We start from the raw sequence: 17,696 nt of genomic DNA, 5'->3' as shown, positions 1-17,696 counted from the left end.
GAGGCTCCGCCGGGGCCATCCCGGGACGCTCCCCCGGGGGTGCGAAGGGGCGGCAACCCCAAGCCCCTTCCTCCCCTGGGCGGCCCGCGGGGCGAGTCCCGGCGGCCCGGGGAGGAGCGAGCGGGGCTGGCGCTCGCCGTCTCTCCCGGCGGGAGCGCAGCGCAGCCCAGCGACAGCCCGCAGCCGCACCGGCAACTTTGCCCGGCTCCGGAGCCGGCGGGAGCGCTCCGAGGGCTGCGGAGGGACCGGGCAGGGGGCTGGCGCAGGGAGCCGGGCAGGGGGCTACGGGGCGGAGGCGCTGCGGGGCGGGGAGCGGGGCCGGCAGCGCAGAGCGGCGGCGGGGAGCCGGGCAGGGGCGCGCTCGGAGCGGGGAGCGGGGAACGGAGCCGCGCAGAGCTCCGCCGGAGCCCGGGCTGCGGAGGAGCGGCGGGGCAGGGGGAGCCGGGCACGGCGGCATCCCGCTGTCGGCGGGGCAGCCGGGCGGAGCGAGCGCTCGGGCGGGGCGAGCGGCGGGGGTCGCAGGGGCGGGTGCCGCCCCGGGCCCGCGGAACCGAGGGGGGCGGTCCGGGGGCTGAGCCTCCCCGCAGCCCCGGGGCGGGGGCGAGGCGGCGGCGGCCCCATGGGCGGCGGCGGGGGCGGCTCTGCGCGGGGCTCGCCCGCCGCGGCTGATGCCGCTGTCGCCCGCCCGCGGGGCGGCTGATGCGGGTGGCGGGGCCGGGGGAGGCGGTGGCGGGGGGCGCCCGGCCATGTGTCGGCCGGGGGTGCGCGGGGTCCTGGGCCGGGCGTGCCTGCTGCTGCTGCCGCCCTGCGCCCTGGTGCTGGCGGCGGTGCCCGGCTCCGCGTCCCACCCGCAGCCCTGCCAGATCCTGCGGCGCATCGGGCACACGGTGCGAGTGGGGGCCACCCACCTGCAGCCCCGGGCCGCCCCCGCCGCCGCCTGGCCCGGGGAGGCGTCGGGCGGGCGCCCCGAGGGGCCGCGGGGTCGGCGGGCGGGGGGCGGCGGGGGACAGCGGCGGCCGCCCCCCTCGCCGCGGGACGCGCTGCTGCTGGCCGTGGCCAACCTGAACGGCGTGCCCGGGCTGCTGCCCTACAACCTGTCCCTGGAAGTGGTGATGGCGATCGAGGCGGGACTGGGCGACCTGCCCCTCTTCCCCTTCTCTTCAGCCAGCGCCTCCTGGAGCAACGACCCCGTCTCCTTCCTGCAGAGCCTCTGCCACACCGTGGTGGTGCAGGGGGTCTCCGCCATCCTCGCCTTCCCGCAGAGCCGTGGGGAGATGCTCGAGCTGGACTTCATCTCGGCGGCGCTGCGCATCCCGGTGGTCAGCATCGTGCTGGGCGAGTTCCCCCGGCGGAGCCTGGTAAGGCGCGGAGGGCACGGGGGGAAGCGGTGGGCAGGGCAGCGCCCCGGGTACCCTGCGGGCAATGGGCGTGGGATGGGCGTGGGAGCCTGGCAGGGGTCGCGGCGGGAGCACTTTGACCGAGGGAGAAGCGCTCGCACCCCGGGGCAGCCAGCGTCGTTCTCTGGTCCCTCCCTCCTTTGGGCACCCCCTTCCGCTTTACCCCTGGGTGTCAGCCCCGGGGTGGTCGGGGACAAGCATCCTCTCTGTGGAAAGGCACGCAGAGCTCGGTGGCACAAGCAAAGTTGTGAACCCGGAGTCATTCACCACGTTAAGTTGTGAATGACACGCTTTGCACATCAGGTCGTTGGGGGGGGGGGGGGAAGGGCAAACCAGGAAACCCCCAAATGGCTCTCAGAGTGTATGTTTGTTGTCGGTCTCAATGCTGTGGTCTGCGTATGGACACTGCAGGTTGTTCGCCAGGTGACACTTCTCAGGGAAGTTGTTCACTGTGACTCGACTTTGCATCGAGCTGAGCTAAAGTGTCAGGATTTTCGGTACTCATACAGTTCATATGTCTTTACTAGATGAGATTTTTGCCAATTCGAGCTTCCTAACTAAAGTAGTGGTAACTGCAGCCTGGTCTTACTGTTTGATTGTGTAGCTAAATAGCAGAAACTGAATTTTTTGTGTTTGACAGTCGTAGGCACAAATAGAAGTAGCATCGGGAGCTAAACTTTGTATCATACAAAGATGGCAACACACTCTGGAAAAAGGTAATAGTACAGTATTTTACGGCTGTGTGTTTGATGCCAGGAGTAATCATCAGGTAAAAGAGTTGGAAGAAAATGTGCTATTCTGTAAGGCCTGTGCAAGGGAAGTCTTAAGTAAAATGATACAAGATGCCTTTCGATTATGGGATAAATAGTTGTTTTATATAAAAACACTCAACTTTGCTCTCAAAATGTGATCAGAAGAAAAGATTGCCAAGTGAATTTGCTTTGCAGAAGCAAATATAAACCACAGCCTGGATCACTGTTAAATATCTGTGGATGTGGGGTTTTTTTTCAGTTCTTGCATGTTTGAATTGTGACAGAAAAGATAGAAAAATAAAGTCTGTGTTAGGTAGCTCCTAGTCTGTAACTGAAGATGTGGCTGCTGTATGCTGCTCTGAATCACAGGACGGTTTTGGTTGGAAGGGACCTTAAAGATGATCTCATTCCAGCCCCTGCCTTGGGCAGGGACACCTTCCACTATCCCAGCTTGTTCCAAGCCCCATCCAGCCTGGCCTTTCTGGCCTTGGACACTTGCAGGGATGGGATAGATACAGCTTCTCTGGGCAACCTGTGCCAGTGCCTCATCTCCCTCACAGGGAAGGATTTATTCCCAATATCTCATCTAACGCTGCTCTTCTGTGCTTTGATGCCACTGTCTCTCATGCTGTCACTCTGTGCCCTTGTCAAAATCCCCTCTCCAGCTCTTATGCAGCCCCTTTAATTCAGCTAGGTTTCTCTACCTCAGGAAAACCCTTGTAACTCAGGTGTCTCTAGATTTATGCAGAAACTCAGGGGTAACCAGTGCTGCTGAATTCTGTTATTGATAATGCCAGTAGCACCCAAGTTTGCTGCCACATTTACCAGCCTGGCATCTGCAGTCACAATGGTGCTGGAGTCAACAGCCAAAGCTCCCCGAGGACCAAATCCTGAACCCAGTATTTCCTTCTTCTGGCCGTTGGAATTATTTTATCTTCCATCTCAGAGAAGGGTCTAAGTTCACCCAAAGCTGCCCAAGTTCACCAGATGTGTTCAACACATGTGGCACAGGGTTAGATTTCATTGCTGCTTTCCACAGACTTCAAAGCTCCTGCTTAACTTTCAAATTTTTCTCAGCAGGGAGCCCAGTGGATCTGTCTGTCCAAATCAGGACTCTGTTCTTAAGCAGACTTTAACTGGCTTTGTCTTCAGTGACAGTGAAACCAATGCCTGGCACTGAACCTGTACTGAACAGAGTCCATTTTTCTTCCAGCTGAGCTAAAAAAAATTACTTTTTGAGGCTCTGTGGATGAAAACAGAAAAAAACCCAACAACTCAGTCTTATTCAAAAGCCAACAGGCAATACAAGTGTATTAATCTCTCAAGATTGTCTTGGAGGGGCTGACATCTTTCCAAACACTGTTTTTTTCAAACTTTCACTTAATAAATACAATTTTAAGGCTAATGCTGGAAGCAGTGCTCCAGCAGCCTTACCTTGCATACTTCCTAGAGTCACAGGATTTCCAGCAGCTTGGAAATTGGACCTGGGAGTGCCTGAAATTGTTTGCCTCAGCAGTCTCTGTTGCAGGCAGGGATTTGGTGTTGCTCACAGTCCCATGCCAGCACTGGCATGAAATGAGCATGCCATAGACCTGTCACCTTCCTGTCTCTGCAGCTGTCTGGAGCTCCAGACTGGCCTCTTCTACTGACTGGCCATCCCAGGGGAGGCAATTGTAAATTAAGTCATTGTAGATGAGGCAGATTTTGCTGATAGGCCCAGCATCCAGATTTTGAGAGAAGAAAAGAAGACTGATACCTAACCCTGCTTCTAAATTGGCACCCCTGGGGTCACCCTTCCTACTGATGCTTGGGCAGAACATCTTCCCTCCCACAAAACCACTGCAGCTTGGGAGTGCCTGCAGGTATCTTCCTTCCAGGCAGGAACAGAAGCACACCCAAAACTTGTTTGCCCTTGGGGAGCATTTTGCACTGTCTGCATGTGAAGACCATGGCAAACATGATAACAAACCCAGTGTTCACTAGATGCTGCCTCATACTGCTTCTCCTCAGCATTCCAATCTTTTATTAGGGTGGTTTTAAGGCAAGCAATGTCTAGCAAGGTCTTATTTTCCACATGACACCAGGACAGGTGCAATGTCTTGTACTGCTGGTGGGTGTTAAAATTATTACCTCAAGGAGAAGTTTAAAATAGGCAAATATTCACTGCAATTGAAAAGCACTTTGATCTTTGAGCAAATCTTCCCTAACATGGCAAAAACCAAAGCTTAGAATGGAAAGGAAGATAAGGATGTGGAACTGAAATACATTTCAGTGATATTTCCTATTGTCTCTGTGATATTTGATGATAGTAATGCTTCAGATGTGTAACGTGAGAGGAAATCCACAGATGGGCGACTACTGTCATCTAAGATACCTAGACTTCTTTTCAACAGTTTTCTGTCTGTTCAAGCATCTTTAAAAATCCATTTTTCATTAAATTCTGCCACCCTGAAGCTAAAAAAAAAAGAGAGAGAGCAAAGAGTCTTTCCCCATGACTTTAACAATCACAAGATAACAGCCATCACAACGTGTGGTACAGAACTTGTTCTCCCACGAGCAACAGCTTACTCTGGAGGTTCAGGAGTGTGTTGGCTTCAAGAGAAGCTGCACAGAGTAAAACATGACATGCTTTTTTACTTTACATCCGTGATTTAATTACTAACATGCACTGATAGTAAATCCAAATGTTGTTGTGACCTGAAAAATGCTGTTTACTTTTCCCACTTTACTGTCATTTCAGTAAATTTTCACGCTCAGGAAGCAAAAGTAACAATTTAACACTGTCATTCAGCAAGCAAAAAACCCTCTGTATTTCTTTACTACTAACACAAATGCAAATTGCAGTGAAGCTTTGACAGCTCATTATTTTGGAGACAGCAGCTCACAAGCACTGATGCCACTGAGGCAGGGCTTGTCACCTTATATATGTTTGTATCAAGAGAAGCACTTTATTTTTTCGTTCCAATATTGCCAGCATCATTAATAATTTTCCCAGGGATGGAACAGGGAAAGATCCAGAGAACATGAACCATAAATAAATAGAGTGATATTGTTTCTAGTACTACAGCACTGAGCTGAGAGTCTGGGAAGAATAGCCCGTGATATCCATTTTGTTGGTGATAGTATCAGAAACACAGGGGAGGTCATGTTTGCAGCAGTGTTCTCTGAATTTGAGGGAGTATTTTTAGTGGGTTTCAGATAAAACAGCATGTCTGATGTCTGTTAACATGAAAAGGAATCTTTTCAGAGCAACTAAACAGAATAAAGTAATTGCAAATCATCAGTCCCTGCCAGTCTGTTCTTTACCTGGTTTCTTGACAAACTGCAACTGCAGAACTACTGATTACTGCTATGACTTCAAAAAGGGTCAAAATAATAAATAAACTAAATCCAGGTTAAACTGAATTTTCCAGTGAATTAGCAAGCTCAGCCTCAGAACAGATGTTATAAAAAGAAACTGCCTATAAACGTTTAATTTTTTCATTTGTTTTGAAAGGAATTAAGCTTTTTTTTTTTTAACAGCTTTCTAATTTATAGACATATATATACCAAACCACCCTGGATGAGGAATTGTAGGTCTTTCTGTTTTGGAAATAGACAGGAATACCAGTGTGAATGCAGTGTCCTCAGGGGTCACAGACACTGGCTGTGCTTTGCACCAGTGAGGGCAGGCAGAAATTACAGCAAAGGGATGGAGATGTGGAAAAGCTCCTGCCCAACTAAATGCCCAAAGTTACTTTTTTCTTTCCTCCTTGGAGCCAGAATTTCATTTTTGCAGAAAAGTGATTTTTGTTGGGGAAAAAAAAGTTGTAATAATTCCGTTTTCCAGGGAGACGATGCAACACACATGCTTGGCTGCAGGCTCTGGTAATTCAAACTGTCATTGCTAATCTGTCTTCATCCAGATTTTGGAAGCTTGTGCTAGTTTCTGTGTAGATGAGGAATGTGTGTTCAGTCTTTCCCCGTGGTCACCAACCCTCCTCACCCCACCTCACACTGGGTAAATAGTGTGGCACATGCCTTTTGGGCACTTCAGGAGGGTTTATGAGAAGGGCCTTGAGAAGAGTCAAGGACAGAAATTGAGAGGATGTGCAAAAAAATGCTTCTTTTTCAGCCAGACACCTCGGTGGTAGTTCCTCTATCCAGAATCTTGGCATGGAACAAAGAAAGATGCAAAAAACCCATACTCTCTTTATTAGATTTAGAGACTTTAAGAAGGAATAGGTTAATCACAGCTGTAAAAAGCCCCTTTTCAGAATGCAGAAAAGTGGTGAGAATGTTTTTACTTCAGTTCTCTCTTCTGGATCCTTAATTTTAAAGTGCCATGGAGAAAGAAAGAGCCAGAACTCCACTGGGATAGTTCTCTTTTGGAGCTGGCCAGTAACAAGATTTTCTCATTCCTCATCCCATGCTGATTCTCTGATGCAGGAAAAGCTAAGTTAACATCAAATTCAGTACCATACGTGATGTTTATTTTGGGTTTAGCTTTTTTTTTTCTCTTCTGAGTGTTCACAAAACAATGTCTTCCTCACTGCTAGGTCTTTCATAACACACTGCACAAACTCCTGTCAGTGATGAGTGATTAAAAATGACAGCGTTAAATCATTGATTATTACTTTGCTGAAGGACAGGCATTATCAGAAGAAACATCAAAGAATCCTTGGCTTAATCCACTAAGTAAAAATTATAATTTGGCCTAAAATAGACAAATTTAAAGACAACCTGCTGTCAGATTCTATATGAGTACATAACTTGCTGTACTGAACAGATTGTTAACAAAGAAAAGTAAGTTGGAGTATTCAGTATAATTTCCCACAAGAATTTGTCCATGAAAGCAAGAGAAAGTACCCATCTTTCCACAAAAAATGGAAGCAGAGCTGTGGAAAGTAGAAAACAACCAAGGATCGTGCAATGTTTTATGTTATTCAATTTATTGCTTGTGACTAAATTCAAAGACTACTTACAAAAGTTCTCACTTAGGGTATATTTAATAAATTTTTTACTATTTAAACCCATGAAATATTGAAAACATGTAGTGTTACGACTGTAGGCTGTGCTGGATCTAGCTATAGTTTTAAGCCCTCAAATAAAATCTTTATCCTGTTCTATTATTTCCCTCTCTGGATTTCTAATTAGTTTTTAAACGTGACAGAAAACCAGGCATAACATGGATAGAATTTTTGTATTTATTGTAATCAGCAGAACACTGGGAAAAGCAGTTTCTTTAAAAAATCTAAATTTGCCTTCCAACAAAGACTCAGACTGCAAACCAATGTTTCTGTAGATCTTACTGAAGGGGTTTTAAAGAGTGGAAGGGTTGTCTACCCAATTTGATTGAATGGGAGAGTGCACCAGATCTCACTGCAATGCAAATAGCTGTGCATTGCAGAGTTTCTTCTGAAGAGCTGAAAGCATCCAGAGAAAAGAGGAGGAAGAAAACAAGAAAAGGAAGCAAGAAAACTGGAAACATCACATGCCAGTGACGCAGGAGGAGAGAGGGAGAAAATAAGCTGAATTGAGAAGAGGAAGAAGAGGTGCCCTTCCCCATCTCTTTACTTTTTGTGGTTCCAGCAGCATGAAAACAAGGGAACTGAATTTTGTGGGAAAGCACTGGACCAAGAGCTTGGATCAGCAAGCACAGAGAAAAATAGCTTGCCCAAATCAGGGTTGAATTAACAGGGCTGTATTCATCCCTGGCTAAGGACAGTTACTTACAGTGAGTAATGCTTGTCCAGAATAGCATTTTGCCCCCCAAAAATGCTCTGTCTTCCCTGCAGACCTCTCAGGAAACTGATTAGACCACCATCTAGGAAGAAGTGATGGGAACAGTAGTTATGTCAAAGTAGATAGTGGCTCATTGCTGATGCCAGTGATGTCTTGTGAAGGGTGTGAGGACTTGGTGTGGTTGGCTGTGATTAATGGAAGCCTTTTTTTGTACTTGATGCTGAGAATTATGGTAGGAGTCCCTCGTGATGCTCTAGGTCCCTGGGTAAGACATCTCCTGGTTAGGATTTCAGAGCACCAGGTTACTGGGATGCATGCAGCATCATGGCAGTAGGTACCCAGAAGTGATTTCCTGATAAACAGGAGCAGATGCAGGCACAGGGACTTTAGGGTTGGATCTGTGGACATTAGCAACTGTTCTTCTGGTCTGGCCCTGAAAGACTCCGCATTTTCCCCAAAACCCTGTCAATCAGCCAAATTGGTTCTCACCACCACAGGGAAAGGATGTACAGATGGTGGAAGTTGCAGGAGAACTGAGGGAAGGATTTAAGCTTGAGTAGGCAGCACTGATAGATGATTCATTTATTAAGGGAGTCACACTCGAGCAGAGCTGCTTGTTCAAGGGGCTCCTCATCAGTGTGACTCACAAGTTCACAGCCTGGCCCCAAGTGCTTCACAGCTGTCACAGCAAGCTGATGACATCGCTCCTGGTAATTATGGACAGCTCCATTAAGAGCAGGGACAGGCACACCACAATCATTGTTACATTATGTGCTGCCTTTGTGGGGCATTTCAGCCCAAGGTTTTTGTGCAGCAGGCCTCAAGACTGGTATTTGGCTGCAGACAGGGCTCCAGAACATCCCCCTGTTCACGTTTGGGATAAATGAGTGGATAGTGAAAGTTGGCTTTTGCATACATGAATTTAGCATTTATAAGTGATAAGGTACTATGTAAAGTAGCACTTAGATAAAATACAATTAAGTAGAAACAAAGAGTGAATTATAAACTCTGTAATAGTTTATATAGTATATAAATAGTATGCTTGCTAGAAATGTAGTAAGAAATACATGGTAATACATGTCTTTTAAACTGATAAGCCACAAAGCCAGAGATCAAGACACCCTGAAGGAAGAAAAAGAAACAGATCTCATGCATCCCAGGAAATCTGTTATTTACAGTCACACCTCCCTGAGAAGAGTGTCAGCCACAAGTGAATTAGGGCTCTAGAAGACTTCAGTTCTCAGCCCTGTGACAAACCAGAAGACCAAGATGTGGCCAGCCGAGCAGACAGGGGCAAAGAGTGAAGAAGGAGGGATGATTGGAGTGTAAATAGTTTTTTTGGACTTAATGAATATGTAACAGTTACAGAAAGTACTTAAGCACACATTAAAATGAATAAGGCGCGGGACTGAGAATAAGGCAAACCAGCCAATCCCGCCCAGCTGTAAGTCTTTGCTCTCCTAATAAATCTTCAATATTATGTTCCTAAAAATGCCGGCTTGTGAATTTGTTTATGTCATGTTCACCACTCAGACCTGAGCTCTGTGTGTCATTTCCCCACAGTGTAGATCCCTGCAGCCACTGGTGAGGATGTTGCATCCCTGGAGCTCAGAAAAGCCCTGTTGGTACGAGCAGAGAGCAAATGCCACCCCATGCCAGGCAAGCTCTCCGTGCCTGAGCAGGGAGTGGGGAGGGAACTGAACCTCTCTGGTGCTCCCTGTGCAGGAATGGTGAGCTGGGAGAGCCCTCAGGAGCTGATGGGAAGGTTTCCAGCTGGCAGTGGTTTGGAAAGGTCTGGTGTGTGGTGTTAGTGCTGGATAATTAACTTTGATCTGAAGTGTTTCAGCCTGGGTGGCTGCAGGCTGCAGATGGAGAGGTGGAGGAGTGGAGGTGGGCAAAGGTGCACCTCAGCTGACACCAAACCTCAGCAAATGGAGAAATTACTGTGATCATTCCATTCTTATTGTTATACAGGAAAAATCAAATGTTGGGGAGCTCAGAAGAAGCAGGCACCATTTTTTTCTCTTCTTTCTATGGTATTTTTATTACTCTTTCTTCACCAGCTTTCATCTGTGATGATAGTTTCCAAAGCCTGTTTTACAATGTGGAAAGTATTTGAAATGGATTATAAAAATCTATGAATGTGCTGCACAGGCATATTTTAAACTCTTAGTATTTCCCTGAAGGCATGCTATCCCACTTCCAGCTTCTTTAAGACTCTGAAGGAAATGATTGCCCATGCTGTTCATAAGACATTTTACAAGACTTTCTAACTTAAGACAGTGTTAAAAGACAAGATAGATCTTCAAGCATCAACTGAGATTTTAAAAATGAAGTTTTGCATTTGTTGCAAAGAAAGAACTATTAGATGTAGCAAATAATAACCAGAAAGAGCAGCTGAATTATGCACCAGGCCCTCTCAATGATGCTACTGATAAAGCAGTTGCATTACACTCATTTTAATAGCATATTCACTCAAACTGGCTTAAAAAGATCTTTTTATTTTGCAAATCAGATGAAAAGTTGGTATCACTGAGTTCACAGTTTGATAATTTTCCAGTGCTATTTTAGGTGAAAGCATAATTATTTATCACTTTCTCAGTGTGCAAGGCTCACTCATATGCAACAGCTTTCTGTAGGGCAGCAGTTGTTTTTAAGAATTTTCTATACTCAGGGTAAGTATCAAAAGTGGGGAAAACAAATCTGACCTTTACTTGGAGCTGATGGCTCCCCTCCTTTGAGAGACCTCTGAAAGTGTTTTATCTGTGATTTACATTGTTTTAGTGTGCTAATACCATGGAGCTGATTTTATCTCTGCCTTGGAAGGGCAACAAGGTGAAGGGTTTATGGTCTTGGGTTTCCTCTGCCTAAATTTTGTGTGTGATGGGTGATAAACTATAGAGCTCCAAGGGGACAAACAGATACCTACTGACAGGCTTGAGGCAAACCTGAGTAAATAGTTACAGCAAAAAGCATTAGTATGTTTTGTTTAAGCGTTGAGGAGTGAAAATTTCGGATGTCTCATCTTCCATCCCTGGAAGTGTTGAAAGCCAGGCTGGATGGAGCTCTGAGCAACCTGGTCTGGTGGAAGGTGTCCCTGCCCTGGAAGAGGGTTGGAATGGGATGGTCTTTAAGGTCATTTCCAGCCCAAATCGTTCTATGATTCTGTGATCTGTGAAAGTATCTGCTGCAGAGCTCATGATCAGGGAAATACTAAAACATGGCACCAGTGTTTGATCTTAAAAGATTCTGGGGAGAGAAAAAACACGTATTAATCACCTCTTTAAAAGTTGCTATCACAATATATCGGAGTAGAAACAAGCTGGATAGGCTGGTATGGTTAACAATGCTCCTGTGGCATCTGATTAGGAATCTTGCATCAGCAGTCAACACAGGAAAGCCAAAATTGTGATTATTCAGTCATCCTTATGATTATCTTTTTATACACATGAATTATTTACATAGTACAGGGTGCTTACAAGCTTGTTAATTAAAACCTGCTTTTTTCCTTCAGCTATACCCCTAAGATTTCTTCAGAGCATGTCATCCTTCTAATGACTTTTATTTCATGTTCATTACGCCATATTTTGTTTAATGTTATCTTCTTTTGTTTAAATGGAAAACCCCTCAGTGTGGAATACTCTTGGGAAAGGATTCCTTCACACTGAGAGTTTGTTTTAAGGGAGAGAAATGGGTGGTGGGTCTGTTTTGAATATTGATGGCCAAAATCCCCACGAGTGCTCAAATATTTTTTCAGTTGCACTGTTATCTATCTGCTCTTCCATTTTCAGTGTGGCATGCTCATTTCATCCTTTCTTTATCTTGCCCATTGGTCTTTGTTCTGAGGTCCTGTAGGATACTACAGATCCTGAACTTACAGAGTCTATAAACTGCAGAAAAAGGCTGCAAGGCTCTATTGTGATACAAATGATCAGCAACATAAATTGCTCATCACTCACTGTTCATCTGCACTGAAGAGCACCAAAAATAAGGCACTTATTTATAAATAGCTCAGCCTGCTAGATTCCAGTGAAACACAGTTTCGTATCTTCCCACCATTTTGACAGTGCATATAAATATGTAACATGCAGTTATGTGGAAGTGAGCTGTGCCACGATGTCCTCCTGGGGTGTTCACAACCCTGACAGGTTCATAAGTGGCAAATTTAGACCTGTGGTGGGATGCAGCCAGTGCCACATGATTACCAGGAGGAAGATGCTCTGTTTGACAGAGAATGGGAGCTTGTTGCCCAGCTCATACTGCCCTTGAATTCCTCTCCAGAAGTGTATTTTAAGAGGAAAATGAAGTGAGAATTCACAGTGAATAATACATCTGATAATCACAGACTTTTTTTTCTGCCTAAAAACCACCTGAAATTTCTGGAACAAGCCAGAACAAAGGAGTGGCAGCACCCCAGAGCTTTCCAAAACATCTGTGAGAGTGCCTCCTTTTACTTCACTGGCCTTGAGTAACGAGCAATATGAGATACAGTTTTGGTTGCTTAACTAAGCCCATGAGGGTTTTTTTGCCTAGTCTGATTAACACAGGAATTGGAGATGTACATGAAATGTGGAACTTGCAAGTACACTGCAAGTGTTTGGTTTTGCCAAGCATTTTCTATGAGCATTTGTCCTAGTGTAATTTGATTACTGAAATGTTCATGGAAAAGGGAGAATGTTCATGTTGAGGAGAATAAGAACAGCTGAAGCAAGTAATTTCAGTTGTGTGAGTGCCTGCATGCTGTTTCTGATGCAATTGACGTCATTAAAAAAAATTTATTCAGACTTCATTTAAGTGTGGTATTGCTTAACTTTGAATGAAGAACTAGTCCAACAGCATCTGTGGCTTTGTTGCTGTGATACTAACAATATATTCATAAGTAAACTTTAGACTTCTATCAACTCTGACCTTTAATTTTACCTGAATTTGATTTATTTTCACCAGAGAGTTCCCACTTTGCTTAAAAACCTATAGAAAGCCATTTACTAAGTATGATCAAGAATAATTCAGACAATTCATCTTTTTGTAGATCCATATGCCAGCACTATGAGAGCAAATGCATGTCTTCTGAGAGTCATACAAAATTATTGCAATTTTATTGGAGAATAATAAGCAGCAAAATGGGTTATTATTGTCAGTAAGAAGGGGAGAAATGAGTCTGCAGTCTGACCACTGAACAGAGGACTCAAACGGGAAATTCAATCTTCTTCAATACATTTAAAACCACAGGAAAATACACCAGGCTGCGTACTGGAATAACTGCTGGTCTGCCAGGCCAGGCATGAAGAAGTCCAGATGTATTTCTCTGCTTTGTCAGAAGTCTCCTCTGGAAGATTAAAAGCTGCCAAGGGATGTCAGAATAATCCATGACATGTTGTCTGTCTGCAAACAACGACTGCCTGACATGACAATGACGACATGGTTGCCACTGAAAATGCTGTGTGGTGCTGTGGCATCCACGCTTGTCATGAGTTTTGGTCCTCACTCCTCTTTGCCTGGCCACCCCTGCCCTGGTTTCAGTCCTCATGTGTGTCAATCTATGCTCAAGTGTGCAGAAAATTGTCAGTCTCTTGCAGAGTGCTCTCCAAAGATTGCCTTGCTACCTTCCAGAAAAGACAAGCAAACCTTTAACAGAAGATTCTGGCTTCTCTGAGCCTCCCTCTGTTGCTTTTATTCTCACTGCTGGGTGACAGTTTCACTCCAATCTGCCAGGTACCTCAACAGAGTACTTCTGGGGTATCAAAGCTTTATTACTACAAAATTCAATTCAGCTTATAGTTTTTCACCTTCTTTAGTTCCATCCCAGGTCACTGAAGTGTGTGGCAGTATAATTCTGCACATTTCTGCAATAACTGTAATACATTCCCCATCCCTGGAAGTGTTCAAGGCCAGGTTGGATGAGGCTTGCAGCAAGCTGGTGTGGTGGAAAGTGTCCCTGCCCACGGCAAGGGGTTGGAACCAGATTGTCCTTAAGATCCCTTCCAACCCAAACCATTCTAGGTTTCTGTATCTTTTGGAAAACTGACCGAGACTTGCAGTCAATCAGTCAGATTTGCAGTCATGTAAACAGTGAAAACTGAAACGTGAAAAGAAGAAAAATCCCGATATTCCTGTGCCTTCAGGGAATATCCTTCTTTTTTGTGACTATTTTTATTGGAGGATCTCTCTCCCTGAAGCAGTACTGTTTCCTGCAGAGAAAGAGACAGCAGTTTGTATGTTCTTGCCAAACTCTTAGGAGCGGTGATCTGTCATCCCTTCCTCTCAGGTTGTCTGGGGGAATTAGATACTCCTCTGCAACACTCCCCCTTGTTCAGAGCGTTAAAAAAAATCGCGGTGCCAGAAATAGCCGACGCGAATTCCTCGTCCCCAGGCTTTGGTTCACCAGACTCTGCAGAGTCATCGTGGATTATTTGCATGGGGATGGAGAGAGGCAAACATCTTGCAGAGATTAGTGAGACATGACGCTCCCGTATTTTGTCGAAGGCGCTTATCCGTGTTAAACTCCCGGGGCGCGCCTCATTTTCGCTGGTTCTTACCCTCTCCTTCAGGAGGATACAATCACCCACTCAAGGAGCAGAAATAGTGCATGACTAACTATGTCACGGAACAAATGATTAACACTAAGTAGTTTGTGCAAGCTCTTTGCAAACAATCCACGTGCCGACAATTACGCTGGAGCAATTTTGTGAATACCTAACTCAGTGTGTTTTGCATAACTCAAGACAGGCTCCCAGATCATTAAATTCATAACTTCTGTCTTGTTTGCTAAATTCATGAATGTCATTATTTCTTCTAGCCTGTAGAACTGGTAGTGCTAGTCTTGACTGTGTTAATTAGTCTTGTTAACACTGGACTGGCGAAGCTGTCGGAGGATTAGTGGCTCTGATGACTGAGGAGCTGTTTGAGAGGAGTCACACCTGCTGTGTTTTTAGAGTCTGCAAGTCACTTGTAAGTTAGAAGTTTCTAAGTGCAGAGGAGGGCAGACTACGCAGACAGATCCATTAATGCATTTGATGCTTTCAGATTTGCAGAGATGCAGATAAAGATGATGCTTGTCCCAGCCACACCTGGATCACCCACAGACCCAATCAGTGGCTGTCCAAGTGCATCAAAACTCTCAGAGAGGCAATTTCTAGGAGCTGAGAGCCTCTTTGTTGGGTGCAATAGCTCATTGGCTGTCTAGAGGGTCAAAAAGCTGACTTGTGGAGAGTGTAGTGTCTGTAGGCATCACCCCACGGATCAGGGCAGGGAGAGCTGAGCCATGAGGGAGAAAGATCTTGTGTGTCTGTAGGAAGCTCAAGCAGACAAGAGTTTATTGATTCATTTCGTTCAGCATGTTTGAGAACCTTTTGACTCACGGAAATGTGCAGCCCAAGCAGATCCTAAAGCTCAAAGCTCTTAATAAAGGAACTAAAAGCCCAATGTGCTTGGGTAATTGGTGCTCTGCGATGAGTGTAGTGGCTTTTCAGCTGTCAGAGTTTTGCAAACCCTACATCATTCTAAGGAGGAGACATGTTAACTTATAAGGGAGATGATAAGATTTTATTTTGTAATAGAAGGGTATCTAGCCAGTGGAAAGTAAAAGGAATTGCAACAGAGAAGATATAACCAGCATCAAAAACTAGATTTTGTAGGCCTTTCTAATATTTTCCATGCTGCAAAGCATTCTTCCCATCAGTAACGTCCAGGCTATTAAATTGTTGCTTTCATTATCTCTCATTATCTCTCATTAACTTTTTTAACCTCCCAAAAAAAAAGTTTTTTCCCTTTCCCCCTCAAGCAATGTCAGGTATCAGTACACATAAGTTTTTCCATAAATAGGTAAGATAAAGAACTTAATTTATAAATAAGTGAAACTGGTATTTAATTCTGTCTCAACAGTTTGTCCACCTGCTTCTCACCATTTTTTTTCCACAAGTGTACTGAACTTCCCTACCATGAAAGCTCTTGCCTGGTAGGAGCAGTATGCTGAGTTATTTATGGATAGACACATTGCTTAAAGCCTCAGTTACCACTGCTCCACTGAATCAAAACATGATTCAAAGGAGGGATGTATGATTCATATTTCATTGTGATTTACAAATTTTGTGCAATCGCTTCATTGTTGATCTAAATGACCACGATAGGTGAGGAGTTAAACAAAACTGGTAGCAGTAGTCGGTGCAAGTTTTTGTGTGTAATAGGGAGGTGAAGTTGTTGTGTATTTTCTGTCAGGCATTTAGATCAGCTCAGAAGATTGAGTCACAAGCAGGAGCTGTAAATTCTTACTTGATGATCTTGCACATTATAAATCAAAAAATGAGACAGAGATGGGTGATGATTTTTGGCACATTCTCCCAAACCTCCCCACAGTACTGTCTGTAAACCACTTTCTGCCCTCTGAGATACCTACTTCAGCAAGGTCTCATTTCATGACTGTATCCAGGACTCTTTTGGAATACAGTGCACCATTAGTAAGTTGCTTACCCCCTTAAAATTAAGGAGGAAATCACTGTACCCAAATTCTCACAGACATTGGTTCCTGATGAGGTGATTGTCAGGGGGATGTTGAAAGGACATACCAATGCACCAGGGTAGTGTAATCGTGCAAATGACCAAATTATTTAACAACACACAAAATAAATGGCTGTTACTTCCTTTTTTTTTTTTAATATATTGAGGCAGTTGTGTCTAGCACAGCAAAGTGAATATTTGAGAGTTATACTCTGCTTCTGGCAAAGTCTTGTTTATTCTCCAAGATGTATTGCTTAACCCCTTTCTTTTTTTTTCCTCTTTCCCCTCTGATCCCTGCCTGTGTAAAAGCCTGTGAAGTATTTCTCTTGCTGTAAGCCTTAGGATGGGTGAGAAGGCTGGTGGTGATGTGTCCCCCTGGGGCACTGTGGAGGGGGTTGTCCCCATTTTACAGAGCAGGGTTTGCTCGCTGAGATGAGGCAGGGATCTCAAACCGGATTGCTCAGCTTCCATATTCAACAGCCAGCCGGTGCCCCTTCTTCTTCTTCTTCCTCTCCTCCTCCTCCTCCTCCTCCTCTCCCCATGTGCCTAGTAACAGGCTCTGTGCAGTCACACACTTTTGTGGGTCGTTGCTATAACGCTTTATTGGAAACTCAAACGCTTCTGCCTTTGGGGGCGGGGGGTGGGCGCCTCCTGATTGCAGGATCTTGCCTCATTTTGTGGTTTGCACGCTCGGGAAAAGCAATTTCCACAAAACTTCTGCGCGGCATGCTCATCTTTCAGGTTTCTGTCAATTTGTTAATGACAGTGTATTAAGTTGGTATTGGGAATTAAAAGTAGGGAGCAGCGTTTAAAACGTTTGCAGTGGGTAGAACCACCAGGCTTTGGTGTGTTTTCGGAAGTTCAGATCCCTGTCTGGTGTTGAAAGGTTGTAAGTCTGCAGCTGAGGACCTAAAAAACATCACACCTCCTAGCTCATTTGGGTTTGTCCCCTGCTGAGGGAAGTAACATCACTGCCTGATGAGAGAAAAGTACCCAGCGAGCTGAGGATGCCCATGCAGGATGAGCCCCTCTGACCCTGGCCAGCACTGTGGGCTTCAGGTGGGCAGCAAGAGGCATTGCAAGTCCACTCAGGACAGCACATCCCAGTGGCCCCTTTGTCCCCTTTGTCATCTCCCTGAGTCCCATCACATGCAGACTGTATTTGTTTTTAAAAGAGATGTGTGACTTTTTTTTCCCCTGCTCATCCCATGCCCTGAGAGTCAATTTAGCTCTTCTTTCTAATTTCCCATTTTCTAATTAAATCCTTGGTGTATTAAATAAGAAACATCAAGTGAAGTTGTTTAAATTTTGATCCTGATTTTAAGCCAAG

The 17,696-nt window shown here is 45.4% G+C and overlaps 1 protein-coding gene across 1 annotated transcript; it reads left to right on the top strand.

Annotated features, from left to right (window-relative positions):
• Positions 1 to 726: 726 nt before the first annotated feature.
• LOC146424298 (glutamate receptor ionotropic, NMDA 3A-like) lies at positions 727 to 8,860 on the top strand. The gene is made up of 2 exons (XM_085042508.1): positions 727 to 1,358; positions 7,539 to 8,860. Exons 1-2 carry the CDS (start codon positions 747 to 749, stop codon positions 7,548 to 7,550), a joined length of 624 nt encoding a protein of 207 aa, XP_084898634.1. The 5' UTR covers positions 727 to 746; the 3' UTR covers positions 7,551 to 8,860.
• Positions 8,861 to 17,696: the final 8,836 nt, after the last annotated feature.

This window comes from Lichenostomus cassidix, chromosome Z (assembly GCF_008360975.1).
Source record: "Lichenostomus cassidix isolate B80296 chromosome Z, HeHo_3.0, whole genome shotgun sequence".
NCBI classification, from domain to species: domain Eukaryota; kingdom Metazoa; phylum Chordata; class Aves; order Passeriformes; family Meliphagidae; genus Lichenostomus; species Lichenostomus cassidix.
The sequence above is the reverse complement of the archived record's forward strand: the minus strand, read 5'-3'. Positions and strand labels throughout refer to the sequence as shown.

Coding starts and splice junctions, on each gene's coding strand:
- LOC146424298 (XM_085042508.1), top strand. CDS start 747: ATGTGTCGGCCGGGGGTGCGCGGGGTCCTGGGCCGGGCGTGCCTGCTG.